The 26,763-nt window shown below is 37.5% G+C and overlaps 1 protein-coding gene across 1 annotated transcript in view; it reads right to left on the bottom strand.

The window, feature by feature from the left end:
• Positions 1–1,886: 1,886 nt before the first annotated feature.
• Positions 1,887–26,763, bottom strand: part of LOC104212507 (THO complex subunit 2) — a 73,412-nt gene continuing 48,535 nt past the window's right edge. The window contains exons 19-32 of the mRNA XM_009761795.2: positions 20,697–20,824; positions 18,071–18,167; positions 17,853–17,981; positions 10,836–10,939; positions 10,298–10,478; positions 9,435–9,616; positions 8,667–9,273; positions 8,432–8,536; positions 7,763–7,918; positions 7,594–7,674; positions 6,639–7,037; positions 4,369–5,532; positions 2,655–2,953; positions 1,887–2,207 (exon numbers count right to left, since the gene is read on the bottom strand). Of these exons, the coding sequence (XP_009760097.1) occupies positions 2,138–2,207; positions 2,655–2,953; positions 4,369–5,532; positions 6,639–7,037; positions 7,594–7,674; positions 7,763–7,918; positions 8,432–8,536; positions 8,667–9,273; positions 9,435–9,616; positions 10,298–10,478; positions 10,836–10,939; positions 17,853–17,981; positions 18,071–18,167; positions 20,697–20,824 (3,702 nt within the window). The 3' untranslated portion in view covers positions 1,887–2,137. The remainder of the gene's footprint in view (positions 2,208–2,654; positions 2,954–4,368; positions 5,533–6,638; positions 7,038–7,593; positions 7,675–7,762; positions 7,919–8,431; positions 8,537–8,666; positions 9,274–9,434; positions 9,617–10,297; positions 10,479–10,835; positions 10,940–17,852; positions 17,982–18,070; positions 18,168–20,696; positions 20,825–26,763) is intronic.

Below are 26,763 nucleotides of genomic sequence, written 5' to 3'. Positions count from 1 at the left end.
CGACCCTGCTAGAACCACGGAACTCGGGAATGCCTAACACCTTCTCTCGGGTTAACAGAATTCCTTACTCGGATTTTTGGTTCGCGAACTGTTAAACAGAGTCAAGCTTTTTCTCGATTCGGGATTCAACCGGTGACTTGGGACACCATAAATCTCCCAAGTGGCGACTCTAAATCTTTTAATAATAAATCTCGTTTCGATTGTCCTTTAATTGAAAAAATTCCCTTATATATTCCCTTCCGGGGGTGTAGGTAAAAGGAGGTGTGACACTTGTTATACTGTGATCACTGTTGAATGATGGTATTTCTCAATACTCTTGGTATACAACATATACTTCCAAATTTTATAATGGTATATCATGATTAGCATAGCATACCAAATTTTAGGATTACCGATTTAATTAGAAAGAGCAAAAAAGATGAAAAGAGTGATAAATTTTATTTTTAAAAATCTAAAATTTCTTAGAAAAATGCAAAAAAATAAAAATTATCTACAAATATTAAATAAAAAATTAAAAGAATCATAAAGAGTAACATGATAACACTCGGTAATCATAATCATTTAGCGATTGTGTAGAAAGTTTCTCAATACAAAATTTTAGACTCGATTATTTATTTAGAAAAAAATACAAATAAAAGTGAAAGAATGTGATAAAAAAATTTGGCGGCAGAATTTTACTGAAAAATGATAGAAAAATTAAGATGAAAAATAATAATAAAAAAGGAAAAAACTGACAAACTATTGGATGGAGAGATTTTAGTGGAAAGTAAAAAATTAAGAAAAATAACAAGGAACACCAAAAACTAAAAACATTAAGATAAAAAAAAGTAAAATAAAAAAGAGTAAGGGGTTACTATTAGAAAGAACAAAAAAAAAAGAATAAAAATAAAAAGATAAAATAACTACAAAAATAAAGAAAATAAAACAAGAGTGCACATTATTAAAATGAAAAAAGACAAAGTGAAAAAAATACAGCAAAACACGAAAAAAATAAAAGAATGAAAAAGACAAAAAATGTTTTAAAAAAAAAAAAGGAGAAGGACCTTGGTGTTGCCTAGGCATAAAAAGGAGGGTAGTCTTGTCATAAAATCTTCAAGAGAGGCATATTTTGTCTTTATTCAAAGAGGGGAGCATCTTGGTGATTAAGTCTTTAAAAGGGGCTCTAAGTGCCATTTTCTCTATAAAAACAAACTATTTTTTGAGTTATTATACACTCAAACAGGCTAGAAGTGCTTTTAAACTGGTTTTACTAGCTTAAAAGCCAATCCAACCCTCTTAGTATATCAAGAATTTGAAAGTCTTTTAATCAAAAGAATAAGTTGAATAAGTTTCTTTTTGACATAAATTAATTTTTAAGATATGGCCTGTTTCTAAATGCTATAGAAGAGGAATCTAAGTACTATTGCAAGTTGGTGTTGAGTAGTTACTTTTCTTGTCAAGATTAATAAGAAGAATAAAAAATCAGGAAGGAGTATAAGTGTTCAAGAGATACATGAACTTAAACATGTCTGATACAATCGCAGATGAGGAAGACAAAGCAGCAAAGATTCAAAGGGAGGGAGAGAAAGATACAACGAAGACCAATGCTCAATTACAAATAAATATATTAAAGTTGAAAAAGTTTAATGGTCTTTCTTTGTAGTGAAATAAACTATGAACTAATTTGATTTTTGAAGTTGTATTTGTTAAAAAAAATGTTATAGCTCTTGATTATTCATAGAAACTTGTATTTGTTCTTTCATGTATAATTATTTACAAAAATTTTGATTTCAATAATATCGATATTATTATACACAAACGTGCTACATCACCCAGCATACACGTGAAATGCACTAACTAGTATGATAAAAAGGGAGGGGTGAATGTCAGCGTGATATCTACGTTAATTTAGAAAATGAAGAATCTCTCTTAAACTGTAAGCATATGATTCATCGTAACAATGAAAATTTAGAGTTCCCAAGTTTTTGCACAAAGAAACACATCCTTTCTACCTACACAGATAGTCTTTCTTGTAATTCAGACCCTACCAGGCAGGCAAACAAAAAAAAATGTTGACTAAACAAAATTGATCTATGACACAAGGCAGGCAAACCCCCACCAGTTTCAATTAGAGTGAGAACCTCCCTTCATTTAAAAATTACTTGCGATGCCGCCTCTTGGGCTCAGCTCTTTGCCTCTTGTCCTCATCCCATTCTCTATCATATATACTGCGTAGCACAGTTAAGGAATCAAATATACGCAGACTTCAAAGGGCACACTCCCATCTTGAGTTAGTACTAAAAGGATTATTAACACAACATTGTACTTTCATGTAATATAGCATCATAAAAGCTTTTGAACATTAATACCAAAATTGACTTCGAACAAAAATCCCTGAAAGTAAAATAGGGGCAAATATTGGGTACACTATTGAAATATAGTAAAAACGCACCAAAACTAGATTGGTGGCATTGGGCAATTCTAGCCAGAGACTTGTATTTTAGAAGACAATGTATGCTGATAAGAGAAACATAAATCTTCCATTCACAAAATGCATGCTGATAAGAGAAACATAAATCTTCCAGTCACAAAATGCATGACATTTGTTGGTTTATGCAGAAGATGTTCAAAAGAAAACTCGAGGATATTGTATGCATGAGTATCAATAAGGATACGGGTCAACATCACGACGAGGTGCTTTGCTGGCACTTTCTTTTCCGTGAAGCCTAAGACCAGGCTCGTCCAAGTAACCTGGACGCTGCTGAACAATGACACCCTTCCGCTCTCCCCTATCTCTTCCATCATAGGGCTGTGACATATTAATAGAAAGGACAGGAGGATGAGTAGCGGGTGAATACTCGCCAGGTTCTGAAGCCATATGCTCTCTCTTAAGTTTGCGCCTCTTTGAGGCATTTGGATCCAAATCCTCCTTCACGAGGCTTGCTTTCTCCCTCTCTCTTTCCCTCTCCTCTCCCTGCAATACACAACTGAAACGTAAGTAACTACTAACAGACAACAAGAAAGCTCTACTCCAAAATCAAGGTTTTACTAGAAAGAATTCTGATCCTTGAAGCAAGATGGTGAACTACAAAACTTAGTTAAAACAACTAATAAGCCTTGATCCCAATCAAGTTCGAGTTGCCTATATATGTACCTCACTGACAATGTCACTCCATTTAAGCTCATCTTGGATGGTCAGGCCAATATTGTACAAAATAAAAGTACAATAAAAAATAAAAATAAAAGTACAAGTAAAATAATATCCAAGAGACCATATAACCTATTCATAACCAAGTTCATCTGGCCAATATGAAGACAGAAAGTGACTTTAAGCCAGGATAGCATAGGAAAAGGTTGAGTATTAATGTTAAGCCAACACATAAAGTAACCACGAAATTTGAGTTTCTACCATTCTCATCGCCTCAATCAAGGGTGTATGGAATGAATATTCAAGCTGCTACATCTCAATAATGCAACATGTCATTGGTGGATACAGAATCTAGCAAAGCTCTTACGGGGAAAGAGTCGAGAACTCAGAAGTGTTGCAAGGTTAAATGACTAAAAAAAGAGATACCAGTGAATGTTTTCAACACTGTAAAATGGATGGCCATTACTCAGACCCGAGTTACAGGGAACAAAAAATACAACCTTAAAAAGGGAAACTACTCCCTCCATACTTAATTAACCTAGTTGCCTGTTGATAAGGTCAAAATATGAATGTCTGGATATGCTATCACAATAGAAATTAAAATAAAAAAGTTTCAAAGTTTATTAAGCACCTTCAAACGATTTCAAACCTAGGGAAAATATTAGTTACATTGGCAACTAAGGTCAAACAAATTTTGAAAGAGATGATGCAATTAATCTGGAAAAATCTGGGCTCTCGGAGATCAAAAGCTTCTCCAATTTAAGAACACATGTCAAATAGATGCGTTGGATACCAAATATAAATGACTCCCACAATGGGAGAAAGTAGCCTGACAATGAAGCATGAAACATAAATATTATATAGACAGATAGCCAAAATAAGTCTTTTAATTGAGTTGAAAAGTAAAAAGTAAGAGCAATTAGGAAAAACTTCCACATGGCATTTGCCAAATTTAGAACGTAGAATTCAAAATAGCATGCAATGAATCAGAAGAATGTTTATTTTCTATACAAACAGGAAATGCACAGGAAAAGCAATTAGTATCAAGGAGTATAAAATCTAAACTTTCCTTAAAGTATATTCAGTTTCAACGACCTGTCCGAAGTTGATCAATACTAATCGTAAGCATACTAATAGCAGCTAAATCTGTTTTTGTAATTAAGAAGATAACAAATGCCAGTAACATCAATACTGTCCGCTGTATCTTGAATGACTGTGCATGAAATGTAAATCAAACTTACCTTCATTGGAAGTTCTCTTTCTTCCCGCTTTCTATCTCGAAAATCTTCTTCTCTCCTTCGCTTCAAATCTTCCTGCAATAATGCATTATTCTCTTCTGATCGTCGTCTCTCTCTCTCATCATGCCTTGGAGAAAGTTTTTGACTATGCCTGGCTGTTCCAAAACGTCTATCAGATTCTTCATCTCTTCTGCCTGCATTAATGGATTGGGGGACCATGTGAGGCGGAAGTGGTGGAGGTGGAGGCAAATTTTGATTGTGAAACCGATCATCCGTATGAGATTTCTCTACAGACGCTTCACTATGTCGCGGCTTGCTCCTATCATCTTTGATTCTTTCATCCTTACTTAACCTATCGAAGTTCCTATCAGCACCTCTCTCCTGTACTCTTTCAACAGAACGTTCTCTTCCATGCCGCTCTGTCGACCTATCTCTTGATTTTTCAGACAACGTATCATCCCCACGAGACTTGTCAGGACGGTCCCCTCTTTCTTTGTGGTCTTTCTCATGTCTTTCACTACCCTTATCTTTGGATCTATCAAGAGGCTTCTCCGAGGCCCGGTTCAATATTTGATCATCAGATCCATGTTTATCATAATCTGCTGCATGAAGTTTATCAGCAGCTCGTGCATCTATTAACCGCTCTCTCTCAGATGAACGAACATCACCACCATCAATATCTCTACTGTCAAGTTCACCTTTCCGGCGTTTATTCAGTCTATCAAGCTCTTCCGTGGGGCTAGATCTCTTCTGTACTTTTTCATTAACTCTAGAAGCATCCTGCCGAGGCGAATGGACCAGACGCGATGAGGACTGCTTATGCAGATCAGAGCTTTCATTGCCATCATCTTTTCCAGCAGAAAACATCAGCTCAGCTGATTTGGTAGCTGCAAGTTCTGCTTTCAATTCACTTGAAAGATCTAGCGATCTCATTAATGAAGCTGCACTTTTAGGTACAGCAGACAACAAGCTACCATTTCCTGAAACTGTAGCAGAAACATTGACATTCCCACTTGGTCTGCTTTCAGAAGGATGACCAACATCAACATAAGTAGCTCCAGTTGCTCTTCCAACAGCTTTCCCAGACTTGTCGTCCTTTTCAATATCATGCTTTTGTTGCTTTGAAAGAGATCCAGCAGGAGCAGCTCGCCTACCTGTAGCTCTTCCCTACAAAAAAGGGTGTTGTGTATTAAGTTCAGACAATTGACAAAAGAGAAATGCTCAGTTGAATAATAAAGGATCCATTTTGCTCCATCTGCATAAGAATTCATCGAAAAGGAAGGCAAAGTGGTTACTTCATCATCCATATCTTACACTAACAATATTCAGTGAAGATAATGTTCTAACCTTGGAAGATAAAATATCAAGTAGGCCTAAACCTTGGCATGATATTAAAAACAACTTTTATGCTATGGAACCACAATCACCAAAATTTTAAAGGGGCAGCCCGGTGCACTAAGCTCCCGCCATGAGCGGGGTGCCGGGAAGGGCCGAACCACAAGGGGCTATTGTACGCAGCCTTACCTGCATTTCTGCAAGAGGCTGTTTCCACGGCTCGAACCCGTGACCTGTCACATGGCAGCAACTTTACCAGTTACGCCAAGGCTCCCCTTCAATGACCAAAATTTTATTCCATGATATTAGCCTTCCCAAGTCAAAAGTTTTGGGATAATATCTAGTAAAAGGAGTGCTAGCAAGTTGTTAATTACAAGACAATAAATGCTAAGTAGTCAAACAAAAACAACTGCATTAAAATTTTAGTTTAGCTACAAGACTGAAAAATCGTGCAGAAATAACTGGCAAGCTAAGAGACACAGAGTTAGTTAAGAAGTGAAAGAACACATCCAACAACAAAGAAACATACAAGCTCCAACAGAATACAAGCTTTTTAAAGAACAAAGATTCAGAAACGAACAAAGCTTAGGGTACTAAGCTAGGAAAGGTTTATAATGCTTTCAGTCTCAAGGTTCAATAGCTAATCAGCAGAAGTGGTTCTGTAAGGTGCTCTCTAATTAAGATATTGTGACATAATAAGTGCTGGCTTCTGTTCGATAATACAAAAATATTCAGCAAAGTGAAATACAACTGCATTCAGATGTAATCTACTGCAAAGTATTTCTATTTACAAGGACAATGATCGATTAAACACAATTTGACAACAATTCAAATTATATTCGAATAACAACGCCAAACACGTCCACAACAGATGTGATATTTGCTAAATCAACATTAATGAGATTGTGTTAGACAGATAAATACAGTAGTGAACATACCTCCTGCTCGCCAGACATCTTAGAAGCAGCTTTTATGGTATTCTCTTCCAATGGTCTACTCATAAACTCATCGACATGTCTCTGACTTGGAGTACCAGAGTGCAGGGCAGCAGATGGCATAGATTGCAAATCCAGCCCATTAACTGATTGACTACATTTCAGTTTTACCTGACCTAAGTCAGGTTTTGGCATAGAGCTCTCCAGCCTATCCAACTTGCCATCAACTACTCTTCCTGCTGCCACACTTCTTCCAACAGAAGGCTCAACTTGAGAAATACTAGGGCCACTCCCGTTTGGTATGGCTACTGAATTAACAGTTGAAGATTTAGAACCAGGTGTTGCCGCAGGTTTTAGTTCTAGGTAACCCATACCAAACTCTTCATCTGTCACCCATGATGGCTGGGAAAAAAGAAGGCAAACAAATTGCAGAAAATAATCAATTAAGTCCATGAATTAACATTTTAAACTGCAGGGCTAATTTCAACCTCAAACAGAAATAATCCCTCCGTCCCAATTTGTTTGTTGATGTTTCACTGAACGCGGACTTTAAGAAAGAAAAGAAGGATACTACACATACCCTTATCATTATGAAGTCACATCAACCCCTAACAAGAGCATGTCACTAAGAGTAAATAGGACTGCAAGAAATGGATAGTTTCTAAATATATAAAAGGTGCTAATGTTTTGGTACAAACTGGCATGAAGTGAGTAATACTATAGCTCAGGCTTCCGCCAGCCAATGCCATCCTGCCCTCCGCAGGAAGAGGGAAAAAAAATGATAACAAAGAATAAAATAACCACAACATCAAGTGAAACAAAAGGGAAAGAAAACCCAAGCTTGCAGAAGTAGAAACTCTTAATAAGCCATATCATATGGTTTTTGATTGTTGTAGTCAGACAGGCACTATTTCAGAATCACTTCAAAACTACGATTAGGCTTCATTCCTAGTTTTACCTTTCTAGAAGCCAGAGCTGCAGCAACCCCTGTAGCCAATACTTTGAGATCCTCTCTTTCATCAGATTTAATTTTGGCAACCTAGAACAAGACCAAAGTAGTAAAAAAAAAGTGTAAGCTTGATGGTTTAGAGTTCTAAAGATACAATCCTGCATTCAATCAGGTATACCCTCTTCTCAAGGTTTATTCCACTCTTCCGAGTAACTGGAAAGACATTCGAGATCTTTGTCAATAAAATAAGAGCATTTCTGATCTCCATGTACTCAGTTGATTCCAGACACTGTATGAGCAACCTCGTGATCCTTTGGCTCCACTTCCAGTGCACCTAAAATTGCAACTATAAGGTAAACACAGAGTATCTACCACTAAAAAACAAATGAATGACTTGTGGGATTAAAGAAACCAAATCATAACTTTTTGTATCACACAGTAGGAGGCAAAGGTGAAAGCAACAAAAATCTAATAGATAAAATAAACCAGATAAAAATTTATAAATAAATAAATAAGCGAAGTAGAGACCAGGAAGAAAAGGAGGACCACCTCATGCAAAAGAGAAAACATTGACTAGATTTGTTTGAGAAAATTAGTGATGTGAGGTAAAATTCAACCACAAATTTACATGTACACTAGGTAGATAATCCAAACTGTTTGGTCAAGTCCTATAACGAGTTTTTGTTGCTGAGACATGCTCCTAAGGAGAAAATCGTTGCAAGTGAAGTAATTCTCCAAATTATCACACTAAGGGGGAAGCAAGGAATTGAGGTTAGTTTATTTCCCAAAAGATCAAAGTGCACTCCTGCCTCCCCCATTGTACGTTTATGAAATGTCACAGACTAACCTTAATAAATTGGCCATATGTAACACGCTGGCTGTTTGGATATCTGTAATAGACGGCAAATCCAGGCATATTTCCACATTCACGTTCATAAATTGATTCGTCACTCTTCAATTTAAAAATGAAAAAAGAAATTAAAAACGGTACTAGTAAAACTGCAAATTATTAGAAACTGCTAGTGAAACTACTACTTCAATCCACTGAAGGCATCTTGCACAAGAGATATACTGAAGAGTACCTTCCAATAGTAAGCAGTCTTCAATGTCTCATACAAAAATCTTCCTAGTCGACCCACTTCATACTCGGTGCAACAACAAATCATGGGTTGTATTGTCTTACATATCAAAACGTCTATGTGGTTCACAGTGTTAAAGAAGGGTGTTCCAAGGGAATGAAGAGTATTAACAAACACGGCGCAATACACAGCGTCTGGCATACTGAACGTACAGCGTGGAAATATACACCGCTGAAGGAACTCCATGTTGATCTTTAAAGTATCAGGACACGAACTCAGCCATGTATCCTTTTCACGAGTCAGTCGTCTACGAACAGATGTAACATGTTCTTCATGCCTCTGGAGCTCCATACTTAACCGATCTAGTGACTCTTGAATTCTTTCTTTATCTTTTTTCCTTTTTGTGATTGCAGAACTCGAATTATCAGAAAGTTCTTCCAGAGCTTTAAGAGCAGCATGCTGCTTAGCAATTTCAGACTCGTAACGGGATCTAGGAACATGAAGATCATAGAGTGTAAGACCCCAGAATGTGGCATACAAGTCCGGGGATAAGCTATTCCAGGCCTTTGAAGGCAACATTGTTTTGATGGTATCAAGAAGATCTGTCCATCTACATGCAGATAAGAAAGGCTGATTAGAATAAGCAGCCAAACAGAATAAAATAATACTGAAAAGACATATTTATATACTGCTACGAACACAGGTAGATGCGTCATATTTATATAATGACATTCTCTAACTACTCGAGCAGAAGAGGTCAGAAAGTATTACAAAATAGGTTTCCGAGAAGAACCAAGATCAAGGAGTAAGTAGGCAGATAAATCTGAGCTTTCAGACTCCTTTTCAGCAGTTGCTGGCCCCACTGCTTCATCACTATCTGAAGGCCAAAAGACATCTGAATTTCTCTGACACTTGAAGAGCCTCATAACAGGCCGATAAATCAAAAATGCTACCTGAGGTAAAACATCACAAATGTTACAGGAAGTACTGAAGCGTATTACTTATGATGCTGTGAAAAGACTAGAATAGGGAAGACCTAAGGAAAACCTATACAGACCATTTGGATGAAAAGATTTGGTGCCAAATTTTTTTAAGGCTCCCTGTTGCCACAAATTATGATGTAGACTCTGCCACGTGGGCAGACTTTGGGCAGGCGCCTCTTGAAAGTGCAATGGAGGTCATCAACCTCTTTGCGTCTGTTTGGATATACATAAAAGTAGTTCTGGATTTGTAATACAAACTAGATAACAATATTTCAAGACTTATTTTGGCTTTTTGTTAAAACCAAGAAATCCCCGAGAGCTAGCCAGAGCACAGTTCGAACTCGGTGGATAATGGGCCCTCCCCTCCACCATTCTCCACTTATATACCCAGCTTTAGTCCGCAGCAAGGTGAATACCTGACGTGCTTGACCCACACATCATGTGTTGAGCTCTTACACTGAACTAAAGCGCAGGGGCTTTTATTTGGCTTTTCAAGTGATAGTCATGTCCTTTGACATTTATACAAATTTGAAATTCCCTCTTAAATCAAAATGATTCATGTGACGGACCCCAGACTTCAACAGATTTATTCAATGAAGAATCACATGAAACACAAGAAAAGTTGAAGACATCCAAAGAATTTGGGATAACCTCGGGATCAAGATGATACACATGTACAAGCTCATCCAGAGCTGGAACGAGAAGAGCATAGGCAGCTGTTGGAGTCACCGCACTAGACAAAAATTCAACATACTGAAGAAGGGCTCCATGACACCTATCAAACTGTTCACTGACCATTTTAATGTATGGAGCTTCGGCATTAATAACTACCCTGCATAGCAAAAGGCAAAATGATTAAGAGAAATCAATTGATACAGTTTCTTAAACAAGTAATAAAGAGGAATCTGAGTTCAAGTTCAAGAAGTAGTTCCAGGCTCTTGAATGGATTTTGATCAATAGAATATCTAATAAAATTGGATGGGCCCAAAACAAATAACATCAACACCCTTGATTTGAAGGCGACAACACCACCCTTGCAGATGCAGAATATCCAGCATCCTTACACTAGGAATCAGGGAGAGAAGTTGGACTTGATTTTCATAGGAAAATATCCATATTCTTCATGCATACAAGTTTTACATTATTGTGTGGAATTTTTCTAAGACATTCAACAATGTTATATGCTTACACAGAACGATGTTGAGCAATGAGTAGCAACAGTGGAATTGCCAACATTGGTTCATCTTTTGCGAGCAAAGAATCCCTCAGCCTGTTAGTCGATTTAATCAATGCCTGCAAGGAGAGCCACATGTTAGGTCCTCAAAGTCAAATTAGGATTCTAAACGCAAGATTAGAGATCCACAGCTGGCACAATTCCAGTGTCCGAGAGGAATCCCAAATGGATTGCAATACTTTATGTCAAAGATTCTGTATAAAACTGAGCTTACCATTCAAAAAAAAAAACAGACAAAATACAATGTCAGAAACACACTTTAAGCTAAAATAATTCTTCCCCCGGGTAGTTCAGGCTTGAAATATTCTAATTCGAAAAAGTTAATTGCCAAATTACTCACAGAGTTCAGTTTGATAGATATGCATGTACCCAAGGCTGTTTAATGACATTGTACCCATTAAGTGGTAAAAGTGATGCTTATGTAAATGTTTGAAGTAGGGAAAAACTACAAAATGATGTAAATACAGTACTTACGTTTATCTTTTTCTTGTGATCAGAACATTATTTATGTTTATCTAATAGCAACCAAAAAAATAAAACTAATTTTATACTCCCTCCGTCCCATTTTATGTGAGGGTGTTTGACTGGGTACTAAGTTCAAGAAATAAAGGAATGCTAAATATATGCGACAACAACAACAAAAAAAACCAGTGAAATTCCACAAGTGAGGTCTAAGGAGGATAGTGTGTACGCAGACATTACCCCTACCTTATGAGGATAGAGAGGTTGTTTCTGGTAGACCCTCGACTCGGGAACAGAAAAGGGAGCAACGAACAAACAATAGAAATAACAATGTAATTGACAACGAAAGCAAATGGCCATGTAATAACAAAGATCCAGGAATAGGAAAATACAAGAATAGTGCTAATACTACCGGTAAAATGACACACTGTGTACAACAAGGAACTAGGAATAGTAAACTAAAACCAGTACTAATACTGTTGGTGAGACTAGTGAAAACTCTTGATTACCTGTCAACCCACAACTCTAATACTCGACATCCATACCTTCCTATCAAGGGCCTCAATAAGCTAAAGTAGTGTCATGTCCCGCCTAATCGCCTCTCCCAAGTCCTTCTTAGGAATCCCTCCACTCCTCCTCTGACCCGCCATGGTCAACCTTTCACACCTCTTAACCGGGGCATCAGTGTCTCTCCTCTTCATATGCCCGAACCATCTCAACCTCGATTCCCGCAACTTGTCTTCCACAGGAACCACACCCACCTTGTCTCTAATAACTTCATTCCTAATCTTATCTCTCCTGGTATACCCACACATCGATCTCAATATCCTTATTTCCGCTACTTTCATTTTCTAGACATGAGACTTCTTTGACTTAACTACCAAAGTACCAAAATTGCCTTAACTACCAAAAAATTAAATATGTGTTGGTGAGAGTTTGCATGCTAGTAATACTAGTTCTATTGTTATATTTTCTTATTCATAGTTCGTTATTAGTACATGTTGTGTTATTCACTTTCATTACCATGTTACCTTGTTGCAATTGTCTGCTTTAGTTTCACTATTCTATGAGCTGAGGGTCTACCGGAAATAGCCTTTCCAAACCCCACTTGTGGGATTACACTGGAATTGTTATTGTTGTGTTTGTGATAGTTTCACGAATCTTTTCATTTTCTCTCCTTAAAAGAATGAGTTTCTATCTTCATAAGGTAGGGGTAAGCTCTGCGTACACACTACCCTCCCCAGACCCCACTTGTGGGATTACACTGGAATTGTTATTGTTGTGTTGGTGAAAGTTCCATGAGTCTTTTCATTTTCTCTCCTTAAAAGAATGAATTTCTATAGTAAGTGGGTCCAAACAAGAAATGTCATTAAGGGTAAAATTGGGATTCTAATAATATGTTTCAGAAGGATCTTTCTTGGTATTAAAGTCTTCAATTTGTGAGAAAGTAGCCCATTCTTCATCTACACAAAGATGAATTACTGCTTATTTGACCAGTCCTACCCCGGTTTATTAGGAAGTTTTTTCTTACTTCTAATGAAAGGGCTCTTACTTCGATTTTTCAATAAAGACGAGTTATACACCGGAGCCTATACTTTATATTTTAATTTAATATTTAATCAACTAATTGATGGAACTTTTATAATTCACACTTTTTCGCTTTTAAATAGTTTCCAAATAGGGAAGGGTGTTTACTTTTCGGGGACAGACTAAAACGGGAAGTGTGTCACATAAAACAAAGACAGAGAGAGTATTAGATATAAACTTTATCTACTCTTATGCTTTAGTAGCGATAATATTTTATATACTAGTTTGAGGTAGTCTGTTCATTCAAGTTATGCATATAGTTTGTTTTGTTTTAGGAGTTCAGATTGCACGAAAGTATTTTGTTTGGAGCAAACTTAAATGATATAAAATTGTTAGATAGTTATGTAAATAACTCTAGTCTCATGTGGAATAGGAGAAGAATATGTATTGTGTATAGCTATAAATAGAACTGTTGTAAAAGACTTAACAGAATATCAATAATAAATTATTCTCTCATGCATTCTCACATGGTATCAGAGCATTTGTGAGAGATTTATCGATGTGCATAAATTCCAGCGACTCCAGGAAGAGAAATCAGTCATTCGGAAGTCTTTTTCCGGCAAACACAGGTCTGCCACAAGAAATAACCAATATTCGCCAGTGTTGTGCAAAACCCAACACCACCAAGAAGCAGATTAGCCTCCGGCGACCAACCCATAAAAAATTCTTCGGCAGAACATCGTCCACGCGCTGCCGAAAGAGAATTTTCCGGTGAAGTTTGGACGTCACGCATTGGCGCATGGGGCTACTTTCGGCCATTTTTTGGCGACGACTTTTCGGGACAGCTTGTCCCCCTTGCAATTCCGAACCTACACATCCAATTTAAACCAAATTCCGACCACTTTTATATTTTTCCGGTGTGAACAGTAATTTCCATAAAAGCTTCTGATTTTTCCGGCGTGAACATTATAATGTCATTCGTATCAGAAGCCTTTCACACAATCCGTTGGATCCAATCCATTGAATCCAATCGAGATGGTTTCTTTACCGGATTATATTGAGTTCCTTCAGTACAAACCATGTAAACAGACATCTTCAAGGATAGCTTCCATGTTCAAACAGGTAGTAGCGTGACTTGATTCTCTCTATCTTCAACCTCGAGTCTTGGGTCATTGATTCAGGTGCATGTGATAACATTTCTGGTAACAAATCTCTTTTCACTACTAACTCATGTTCTCAATCTCATCCAACAATCACAATGGCCAACGGATCTCAAACCATGGTAATTGGGATAGGTCAAGCAAGCCAGCTTTTTTCCTTACTTTCAGATTCAGTTCTTTATGTTCCCGGTAGTCCTTTTAATCTCATAGTCGTTAGTTGCTTAGCTAAATCACTTAAATGCTCTATTTTACTTCTTGATGACCTTGTTTTTATATAGTGCAATACGGGGCGAATCATTCGTACCGGGCGTGAATTAAATGGACTTTATTACCTTAACCTTGCAAAATCACATGGACTCGCATCTTACCGTCCTTCAACAACTCGTCTTGTTACTGATTCACCAGATTTATTACATAAACGGTTGGGACATCCCAATTTGTCAAAACTTCAGAAAACGGTACCTGGTTTATCTCACTTGTCCACTCTAGAGTGTGAGTCATGTCAGCTCGGTAAGCACACCCGCTCCCATTTCTCTCGGCGTCATGATAATCGAGTAGTCACCTTTCACTTTAGTAAATTCAGATGTTTGGGGTCCTAGTCGGTTCAGTTCTACCTTGGAATTCCGCTACTTTGTCAGTTTCATTGATGATTATTCCAGGAGCACTTGGATATTTTTGATGAAAAATCGATCTAAGTTATTTTCTAGTTTTCGAACCTTCCACGCTGAAATTCAAAATCAATTTGGGGTTTCTATCCGCACATTTCGCAGTGATAATGCCTTAGCGTATTTGTCTTCCCCATTTCAGAAGTTTATGAACTCTCATGGGATTATTCATCAAACATCTTGTCCATATCATCTCAACAAAATGGGGTAGCTAAAAGAAAGAATAGATATCTTATTGAAACTACTCGTACCCTACTCATACAATCCATGTTCTGTTGCGTTTTTTGGGGGATGCAGTTCTTATATCTTGTTATATTATTAATCATATGCCATTCTCAGCTATTTGGAATCAAGTTCCATTCTCTGTCTTGTTTCCCTACTCACCTTTGTTCTCTCTTCCACCCCGTGTCTTTGGGAGCACGTGTTTTATTCATAACCTTACTCCAAGAAAAGATAAGTTAGCTTCTCGTGCTTTTAGGTGCGTATTTCTAGGTTTCTCGACAACGCAAAAGGGATAAAAATGTTATTCACCTAACCTCTAGCAGTACCTTATGTCTGTTGATATTACCTTCTTCGAAACCCAATCATACTTCACAAGTCCAAGTAATCACTTAGATATTTTTTAGATGCTACCAGTTCCATCTTTTGGAGATTCAGTCACTATCTCTCATTTATCTTCCTCTACAGCTCCAGCTTCACCACCTATAGCTCGAGTTCCTTCAATCTTCTACAACTCCACCACTCCAGACTTATCATCGTCGTTCGCGCCCAACATCAAGCCCAATTGATTCATTTCCTGCACCTGACCCTGTAGTCAACCGATAGGTATACAGTCCACACTTAATTCTAATCCGCATTATGTCGGTTTAAGTTAGCATCGCCTGTCAGCATCCCATTACGTGTTTGTATCATCTTTGTCCTCTGTCTCGATCCCTAAGTCTACAGGTGAAGCATTGTCTCATCCAGGATGGCGACCGGCTATGATTGACGAGACGTCTGCATTAGATACGAGTGGTACTTTGGGAGCTTGTTCCTCGTCCTCTTCTTTCAGGGAAATATATTGTAGGTTGTCATTGGGCGTATGCAATCAAAGTTAGTCAGATGGCCAGGTTGATCGACCTAAGGCTCGTCTTGTTGCCAAAGGGTATACTCATGTATTTGGACTCGATTACAGTGATACTTTCTTTCCCGCGACTAAAATAGTATCAATCCGCCTTTTCTACCCATGGCTATTGTTCGCCATTAGCCTCTCTAGTTGAACATTAAGAATACTTTTCTTCACGGTGATCTTGAGGATGAGGTTTATATGGAGCAACCACCTGGTTTTGTTGCTCAGGGGAAGTCTAGTGTCATTGTTGCATCGGTCCCTCTATGGTTTAAGCTATGTTGTGTGGACTCTCCAAAACAGTTGCCGCACCCATGTCGAATCCTCCAAAAATGCACTACTTATGGAGGATCCGACACGCACCCATCAACATTTTCGGAGAGTCCGAGCAACATAGGTCTAAAGCAATCTCGTCGAGCCTGGTTTGGTAAGTTCAGCATAATTATTCAGCAGTTTGGCATGACTCGTAGTGAAGCTGATCACTCAGTATTCTATCGGCATTCTGCTTCATATCTCTGTGTTTATGTTGATGATATTGTTATTACTGGCAATGATCCGGACGGTATTACTAAGTTGAAGCAACATCTCTTTGAGACAAAGGATCTGGGCAAATTAAAGTATTTTCTGGGTATTGAGGTCGCTCGATCTAGCTCAGGTATTGTGATCTCGCAACGGAAGTATGCCTTTGACATTTTTTAGGAGACAAGAATGACAGGTTGTAAACCTGTTGATACTCTTAAGGATCTGAATTCTAAACTTCAGCCAGGATCGGAGGGGGGGAGCCGCTTACCGATCCTGCAAGATATAGGCGGATAGTTGGTAAATCAAATTACCTCACAGTGACTAGACCTAACATTTCCTTTCCTGTGAGTGTGGTGAGTTAGTTTATGGATTCTCCTTCTAATAGTCATTGGGATGCAGTTATCCGCATTATTCGATATATAAAATTAGCTCCAGGCAAAGGATTATTATTTGAAGATCGAGGCCATGAGCAAACTGTTGGATCCTCAGATGCTGACCGGGCAAAATTACCTTCTGATAGACATTCTACGTCTAGATATTGTATTTTTATAGGAGGTAATTTGGTGTCTTGAAGAGCAAGAAACAAAATGTTGTTGCTCGGTATAGTGCAGAAGCAAAATATCGAGCAATAGTTGTGACAACATGTGAGCTAGTTTGGATCAAACACTTGCTCAAGGAGTTGAAATTTGGTGAGATCAGCAAGATGAAACTTGTGTGTAATAATCAAGTTGCCCTTCATATTGTATCAAATCCGGTGTTCTATGATAGAACTAAACACATTGAGATTGACTGTCACTTCGTCAGAGAAAAGATACTCTCAGGAGATATTGCTACAAAGTTTGTGAAGTCGAATGATCAGCTTGCAGATATTTTCACCGGCTTGAGGGGGAGTGTTAGATAGTTATGTAAATAACTCTAGTCCACATGGAATAGGAGTAGAATATGTATTGGGTATAGTTATAAATAGGCTATTGTAAAAGACTTAATAGAATATCAATAACAGATTTTTTTCCGTGCATTCTCACAAAAATGATTTGATATCAAAATCTCTCTTTCTATTGAATAATAAGAATTGATTTCATATTGAAAGTCCCTCTTTCTTATTATCTCTTCGTTTCCTTTATTCTGCTATTCCACTTTCTTTCTCTTTTTATTTATCTCTCCTCTCCCTATTCTTCTTTCTCATTCTCCAATATCTCCCTTCTAGTCTTGTATCACAAAGAGAGAAAGGGAGGGAAACAAATACCAAGATGGAGATTCCATGTTACAAAATATGTAAACTGCAGAATGAATGATCAAAATCAATAATATTATCGGATGTTCCCTCCAACATAGAAAGATTTCTATTACAACTAGTACTTGCATATGCAAAAGGGAAATCAACATGGAAATGAAAACCTTTCCGGAGCAATCATGTCGAAGACATTTATCTGAAAGTGTCATGCTCCAGAGCCATTGCAGGTTCAAATATACAATTTCCAAAGAATAAATTTCTGGAAACTTGCAACTAAAATGACAGTTTCTTAAGCACCTTATTATTCCGGGTTATTCCGAATGAGGTAGCCTGATAGCGTAGAGTATCGCTTCCAGCCATGGCATCCAATTGTTCCTCTGTCATGTTCTCTGTATAGTGTACATTAGCCATTTGCTGAATGAGCTCCTGCAGATAATCAATGGAACTCCACAAAAGGTGAGTTTTCAGCCGAAAGAGTATTCATGTGCCACAAATGAAAATAATAAAATAAGTACCTGCATGAAAACAAGCTCAATACCGTTTCCTCTCTTCAACTGATTAACAAGATACTGAAAAAGGCCCCTCAATTCCATTGACGGGTACTTTTTACACCTGGAGAATTTACCAACGATTACAACTAAGACTCAAACTATGCCAGAATGTATCATGGTAGGTTGACATCACTCACTCTTAAAAACATTAGATGCTCATACTAAATAAGTGCTACACAGAAAAATGCCCAACCTCTGAAAAAATGGTATAACTTCATTTCAACTGGCAAGCATGGACATGTGATCAAAGAATCTATCTCAACTTGAAACACAAGCGAGGTTGAGCTAGATAGACACTAAAGAAGGCAAGTGCTGGCATATTATAAGCAAATTAGGTCCAATAGTCAAAATAAGATCTCACAAAGTTAATGAGATTCTGTAAACATTTGGACACAAAGGAGTTCAAGAACTCTGAAAGTGAGACAAAACAGAATGCTGATTATCTACTTTCTTAGATCAAGCAGAATCCAACTGCTCTGTCACACAAAGACACATAACCAGATTACAAAGTATTGGCAGTAAGCTAATGAGATGTAACAATCCAGGATCAGAAAACAAATAGCACAACAAATAGCAGTCATCTAAAGCTGACGCTAGCTGCTCTAATTTTATTAAGAGCAAGATCACAATGTATCACAATACTATAGCTAGTTTTCCACCTTCTGCGTGCTTTTTTCCCTCCCACACGTTGCAAACAAAAATTAAATTCAGCATTAGCCGTACACTCATTTCTTCTGAACTTTTAATTAGTATTTTTATATGGCATCACTCTACTAACCATGTTTGTTCCCTTAACTTGAGTCGTGTAATATCATAAGATTTAAATCCTGCTGCGAAATAAATCCTATTTTCCCCCATAATGAAATAAAAGAATTTTTAGGATTAACCACTGATAGATGATTAACAGTAAAACTCTGAAAAGGACGCCGGAACTGTTTAGATAACACCGGAAAAGAAGTGATCTTTTCTAGCCTCTTTAGATGTGCCTGAGCGCATCCTGCTCAATGTGCCTGTAATGTTATTGTTTTCTTAATACCAGAAGTCTTACTACTCATTGTCTATCCAATGAGAAACTTCTTGCTCATGTTTTCTGCAGAATTGGTAAATCATGAGCTCTGGGAATCCAACAAAGAAAATATTCTACCTAGAGATAATTCCCCGAGAAAGAGTGAATAATTACTCTATACAGCTCCTGCTGAGGAGTAGATGAAGCAGCAGTTTCCAAGACATGCCATTCCCACAAAATGCAGCAGTGGAAGACCAAGCACAGGATTGCATCTAATGAGCGATACTAAGGGAAAACATTGTCAGACGAATCAAGTAAACAATCACCACCAAATAATGCTGTCATTCTCCCTCTCACAAACAAATTGAATTATTTCCATCCAAGCACAAAACCCCTCACTTGCTGTATTCAAGAGACCAAGTTAACAGATAAATTGTGTTCCTTTTAAGGTCTCACTATCCTTCCATGAGGAGAAGAGCAGGTGTAACTCTTGAAGTATCTTCAGAAAAGGAGGTATGCTGAAAACAACATACTAGCCAACACAGCTCTTCCTTATCAAGTAAAGATTCATCATCAATAAATCTAAAGATTGTCCAAAGGATGATGGCCATCATTATGATTATCATATATATCGAACGGGATCCAACTCTTGCTCTTACACCTCCAACAGGCCATGTTCTCAGATCTACCACATGATTTTGTTGTACAACCAACCTTAGTCTGGAATGACTGACTAAGAACCGCAGCACTTCGACATAGCAAACTAGGCAGGCAGGAAAACTAACCAATTGCTCATCAACATTTCAGAATACTTCTGTACTGTTCAAACAATTCCATTAGCTAATCTTCTTCTTTAGCTAATCTTTAAGTATTAGACAAATTGTATCTCCACATAAAGAAGATCTCAGGCTTCTCTTTGTAGATAGCTGCAAACTTCAAGAGAAGATAGTGTTTTTGACTGCCCAATTGATTCTATTCAAATCCTCTCAAAACAAGAGACCCTGAGGTATACAAGAAATGGGAAGAATGTGAGATGAAAATTCTGTACTATCTCTCCTTTTTTATATTCTTATTTCCCATTCTTTTCACAGCTGAATGTTAGGCTGAAGGTGACGAACTTGTCAACTAAGCCACCAAAGAAGATCTCCCCAGCTTCTTCAGAAGTTAATCTGCAACCAGAAGCTGGGCAACGTGCCACAGGAAGAACTATATTTTCTGTAAAACCAGAATGTGAAATAGGATTACAGTAAATGGAACATCCATAATTAAAATATCAGAACTATGATTGACTAGCATTGGTCAGTAAGAAAGATCATCCCGCCCAACCAATTCCGGAGGCAAAAACGACAAATATTAATTTACAAAAAGGTCTACATACAAAAATATTTACTACATTATATATGTATATATTATGCAAAACCACGAACCACATGATGAAAGGTGGAAGCGCTTGCCAAAAATCCCCAAAAGTCACATATTCTTGGTTCTTTAAGGAAGTAGAACAGTAAGCAGTAACATCATATGCAACAGAATATGTTCAAACTAGGGAGATAATTCTAACCAGCAAGAAGAAACTATACATACAGGTGACCCCAAAATGATGCCAAAGACTGAAGCCAATCGCACAAATTAAGGCCGTCATCTTTCAGCTTCTCTCTCCCACTTTGTGCCAACCGTTCAATAACAACATATTCCAAAATATCATACTCCAGCTGCTTAAAAAACAACATCAATAAGATAAAGTACAAGTAAATCAGATAAATATCTAGTGTATCAATTCATGATGCACTCTGACAAACTAAGTATATCTTTCATGGACAATTTTAATAGAAAACATGAATAGAGAGCAAAACTAAAAACAAGTGATAGTAAGAGTGTAAAACTTGGCATGAAGTTTCACCAGCAAAGAGCTAGTCGAGGCAAAATATGGGATGCATGTTGAATGGTGTACACAAATTTTGTAACTTCTGCACAACTTTCGGCAATATGTAAATGTAAGGTATCTCTGGAATGAGCACCAAAACTTAGTGCAATTGAAGGAGGAAAATGTTAAAACAGACAAGATTCTTTCTTGAAGGTTGGCTAGATGAATCCCCAGGAAGATACATTTCGACATTTATATAGCATTGTAATTAACCAGGAGGCAGCAATAACTAAAACAAGAAGCAAAATGCAAGGGTCACAAGGAATTTCCATGAGTAGGAGTTAGGGATTATAATCCAATTCTTTAGAAAAAACAAAAAAACTCAAAGGAGTGAAGAACTAATAAAACCTAACACTTTTTTTTTTAGATGGAATAAAACCTAACACTTTTATACGGAAAGTTCGCAAACTGGCAGGTCTTCAGTCGAATCAAGCTACAATATCCTCCTCCACGCAAGCGCAAGGGGCTGCAATAGTTTAGGAAATAATTTGGAGAATTAAAGCTCCTTGAAAACTGTCTTGCTTTTTTTTGGCTACAACTGCTGTTATTTGTGTAATATTTGGTGTGAGCATAGCATTTGTTTTTTCTCCAAAGTTCAGATGCCATATCTCTAACTTGTTTTTGAAGCTGTCCGATATGCAGTTGGCTATGCCAATACAGTGTGAGGTAGGTGCAAAAGCTGGCTAAGGAAAAGACTGAAGAAGTCTTTGAAACGCTTTGGAAGACAATCTCCGCACGCAACACATTCACAGACTCTTTGAAGGAATACATGGATCTGTATGGTAAATTTAGAGCTCTCAAATTTTGGGCTCTTAGTGCAAAATGAACTACATAAATAATGTTAATTCTCTCATGGCTCATCGACTCCTTGATGTGTTAAAATGTAGTGGTTCACTGATAAATGATGCATTCGTATTTCTCTCTTAAAAGCTCTCTTTGGAAACGAGAAAAACCCTTTTCTCTCTTTACCCCTTTTCGATGGCCATCTCCTGATGATTTTTTATTTAACTATGGCCAGAAAACTTCTCTAAGAGAAATCTTTTGAGCTCATAGACATTAGCGAGAAGGTCAATCCATGGTATCTTCCTAGAGAAAAGCTGATGACGAGCAGACTGAAGATTGAGGAAGCGAATCTCATAAGGGTCTGAACAACTCCAACAAGTCTCATTGGGGATTGGTGGCCTTTGTAGAAGATGGGGAAGGAAGCTCCAAACTTATGTTTATGGTGTATCAGAATTCCAATTGCTATGGGCGGTTCATGAGGACAGAGAGTCTTTAATTATTACCCCGAAAACAGGGTACAACTCCGGTTGGAGAGAAATTGCAGGAAAAATTCTACAATTCCTGGATAAGCCCCATGTCAATCAACATTTCACCACTCCGATGAAATCGTCTATTGATGCAGCCAATGTCCTTAGATGGACGTAGTCAAAGGAGCCAGCAGTAGAAGTGATAGGGAATATGATCAAAGTTAATAAACTGGACAAGAGTAACAACCCAGATTTTCTTTCAAAATGTTTGATTGGAACCCTCAATGACCCTTTTAGCCCTAACCCGAAATCTGAGGTGATTCAAACTTAGTTTACCAATAGATGGAAAGTCACTGCCGAAATCAGAGTTTCTTAGACTGCTCATAATCAGTTCTTATTTATCCTTCCACCTCAACAAGAAGCAACGAGAGTCAAAGTCGGGGAGTGGTTTTGGAATGGAAGAAGACTATTGTTGGAACAGTGCTCGCCAATGACCGGCACAAAAATGACAAGTCACAAGCAGGAACATACATGGGTGAGAGCTTTTGGTGTCACTCTACACATGGTCGTAAAATACTTTTCGATCCATTGGAACCTCGGTGGTGACTTTGTGGAATTGACGTAGATACAAAGGAAAAATCTCATTCTATGGGAAAGAATCTGTGTTAAAACTTCTGACACAATGGTGTTTCTTAAGCACTCCTACAGCTATCCCTTTAGTTGATAGGCACGTGGTTACTCACATGGGGAGCAAAGCAAATTCAAAATAAAAAAGTGCCCAGGAGAAACCTGACCCAGCAAAATAAAAAGGAAGCAGAGAGGGAATTAGCCGGCCTATCAAGCACAAAGTCTATAGTCAGAACTATTATTTTACAGACCCAAAACAAAAAGATATTAAAAAGAGGAAAAGGAAGGGGGACAGAGTAACAATTCTGGCAGACTAAAGGCCCAATATCCATCACTCCTAATACTATTTCCTCCATCTGGCACCAAACCACATCCTCAACATAATGAAATCAAGGAACTCCCAATTGACATGATCATAAGCTTTCTCAAGATCTAATTTACCCAAAATCCGGGTTCCCTTTGTTTCCTTCTTGACTCAACTAACTTTGTTTGCTACCAAAGCTGCAGCAAGTATTTGTCTACCTTCCACAAAAGCATTCTTTGAAGTAGACAGGCTCATCTAGATCTTTTTTTAGTCTATCAGAAAACATCTTAAATATAACCTTGCAAATGCTTCCCATTAGACTAATGGATCTAAAGTCCTTGATGCTAGAAACACCATCTCTTTTCGGAATAAGAACAATGGAGGAAGCATTGAGGCTTTTTTCAAATTCTCATGTAGCCTGAAAACCCTTGTTCCCCGTCATCTTTTGACTTGAATCTGACACTGAGGGATGTTTGTTGGAGGCTCTACTGACGTCAAATCCCCATAGACAGGTTCGAAACAGAAGAATGAGCTGGTCTACTTCTTTGTTGACCATAAAGGTTATTAAATCGGGTCAAACTTCTTTTCCAGACCGGTTCACTAACCCAGGGGCACATACGTCCTTTTAGCCCCCCCCCCCCCCCGCCCTCCCCACACACACTCTTTTTGAAGAAAATAACATTTGGAGAAGTCTTGAGTAGGTGGATCAAATTCAGTATCACCATAGTTAAATACTCTATTCTGATCAATGGTGGGCCAATTGTTTTCTTTTTCCTTTCTTTTTATTATGGCTATGGAGGAGCTCAGCAAAATGGTTGACAAAGCAAATCAACTGCACTAGATGGAGGGATTAAAGGTGGAAAATGATGCACAAACTCAGTCTCAGTCTCGCATCTTCTTTATGCAAATGACACCCTCACATTATATGGGGCTAAGATATCACAACTGATGTACCTGAATTTTACACTGATGAATCTGAAGCCATATCAACATTATATATGAACCTGTCAAAAAGATCTATCTAGTCAATGATGTTCCTGATTTGGAGGAGCTATCTGATATAATGTGTTGTAGTGTTGGAACTTCCCCGCAACACACCTAGGCCTCCCACTAGGAGCTACATATAAATCACAAGAAATCTGAAGTGGGGTTATTGAAAGTTTGAAAAAAGAAATTGGTTTCATGGAAAATGCAATACCTCCATAAGGGGTAGATTAACACTCATTAACAAGTCCAAATTCAAAGGCAGCACAATATCAAGGTACTGCACTGTTACAGAGAAGGAAATCTTCATACCATTTCCTTGGCCTAGCCAATTCTCATCCCAAAAGGAAATCTTCATACCATTTTCTACTTTGAATTTGGACTTGTTAACAAGTTTTGGCCACAAATTCCTAATTGACTTCCACAAACTAACACCATATGAACGTCTTACAAGTTTAGTTGTCCATTTTCCTTCTATACCATACTTCTCCCTAACGACCTCTCTCCACAGTGATTGTTCATCCGCAGCAAATTTCCATAACCACTTCATCATCAGACTATGATTCTGAACTCTCAGGTTTTTAATTCCCAATCCCCTTGTCTTCTTGCTAGTAGTAAGAGAACTCCATTTAACCAAATAGAACTTCTCCTTCTCACTATTGCCTTCCCATAAAAAATTTCTTCTTAATGCATCAATTCTCTTCACTACATCCGCAGGAATTGGGAATAGGGACATCATATAAGTAGGCATGGCATCAAGTACAGAGTTGATCAAAATTAGTCTACCTCCCACAGATAGACATTGATTCTTCCAATTTGCTAGCTTCTTTTTACATTTCTCTAGTACACCATTCCAAATTCCTTTTGACATGCTCTTGGCTCCCAATGGCATCCCCAGATATACAGTAGGCAGTTCACCTACTTTCCCACAAAGAATATCAGCAAGATTTTGTAATTCCATTACCTCATTGACCGGATAAATGAAACTTTTGTGCCAGTTTATGTATAGTCCAGATGTGGCTTCAAAAAGAATGAAAATCACCCTTAATACTTTCAATTGTTCTCTATCAGCTTCACAAAACACCATAGTGCCATCGGCATACTGAAGGTGGGAAATCATCATGTTGCTATCAGCCATGCGATTCACCTTGAAGCCCATTATCCAATTGTTTGTCTAGGCTCTTTTCAACATATCATCCAATCCCTCCATAGCAATAACGAATAGGAATAGGAATGGCTTCAGCTACTCTTGTATTCTCTTATTCCTAGTTCTTTATTACATGTGTCATTCGCTTATGTTAAGCTATTTCATTGTTCCTGCTATTTTTTGTTGCTTCATTTTTACCGTTGCTTGAGCCGAGGGTCTATCGAAAACAGCATCTCTACCTTTATAGGCTAGGGGTAAGGTTTGCATACACACTACCCTCCCCAGACCTCACTTATGGGATTATACTAGGTTTGTAATTGTTGTTATTGCGGTTTTATTCATTAAAGACCACACTTTATTTGTTCTTTGTGCTTAAAGCCTTAATAGACCTTACAGTTTTTTTGCGCTTTTCGCCTTTGATAACACTGGTACTAGATAATATTCCTACATACTTCATGTCCTTACTCGCAGTACCAGTTAAAGTGCAGAAGAGACTAGAACAAATTAGAAGACCCTTCTTATGGGAAGGCAACAATCAGTCATAAATTTTTTATTTAATTTTTTTTTTTTTTGATGAAGATCAAAGTCATGTATTTCACTTGGTTAAATAGACAAAACTCATCTTACGAAAAAAGCATGGAGGACTGGTGTTAAAGATTTGGCATTACACAATAAGGCCATCTCCAACCTTACCCCATTTCCCCATAATGGGGGCAATTTTTGGGGTAATGAAGCTCCAACCCTCCCCCATTTTTGCCCTCAAAATGGGGGATGAATAGTGTTCCCTCAAATATGGGGGTACACTATTCATCTCCCCCATTACTATTCATGTATATTTTATTATTATTTTATCTTAATTTATCTCTTTATATATACCTAAATATGTTTATGTAATATCTTTATAATATTAATTTTAGCTTAACTTTGGCGTATCATTTTGATAAATTAATTTTCGTGCATTTATTATTTTTATGTAAAATTGTAAGTTAATTTTATTATAAGTTATAATTGTACAAAAAATATATAATCATCTCAAAAAATGAAAGGTGCAAATATAAAATATTAGATGTTGCTAAAATTGAAAGGTGCGAATATACAATATTAGGTGTTGCTAAAATTGAAAAGTGAAAATTGAAAATACATTAAATGGAAATACATTAAATTTGGAAATACATGACAATTGAATATACATTAAATTAAAATACATAAAAATTAAAACTACGGTAAATAGCATAATAACTTAGTAGGGAGGTATGTCGTTTACAGATACACCAAAATCATTATAGTATTGAGTGAATGGGGTTGAGGATTGTTGAGCTTGTGACTGTGGATATTCTTGACTTCTTTTATACATTATTCGTTATTGTTCTTGCCGCATAATCGAGAATAAGTGTGATCTTAATGCACCAATTCAA

The sequence above is a fragment of the Nicotiana sylvestris genome, chromosome 10 (assembly GCF_000393655.2).
Source record: "Nicotiana sylvestris chromosome 10, ASM39365v2, whole genome shotgun sequence".
Taxonomy (NCBI): Eukaryota; Viridiplantae; Streptophyta; class Magnoliopsida; order Solanales; family Solanaceae; genus Nicotiana; species Nicotiana sylvestris.
The sequence above is the reverse complement of the archived record's forward strand: the minus strand, read 5'-3'. Positions and strand labels throughout refer to the sequence as shown.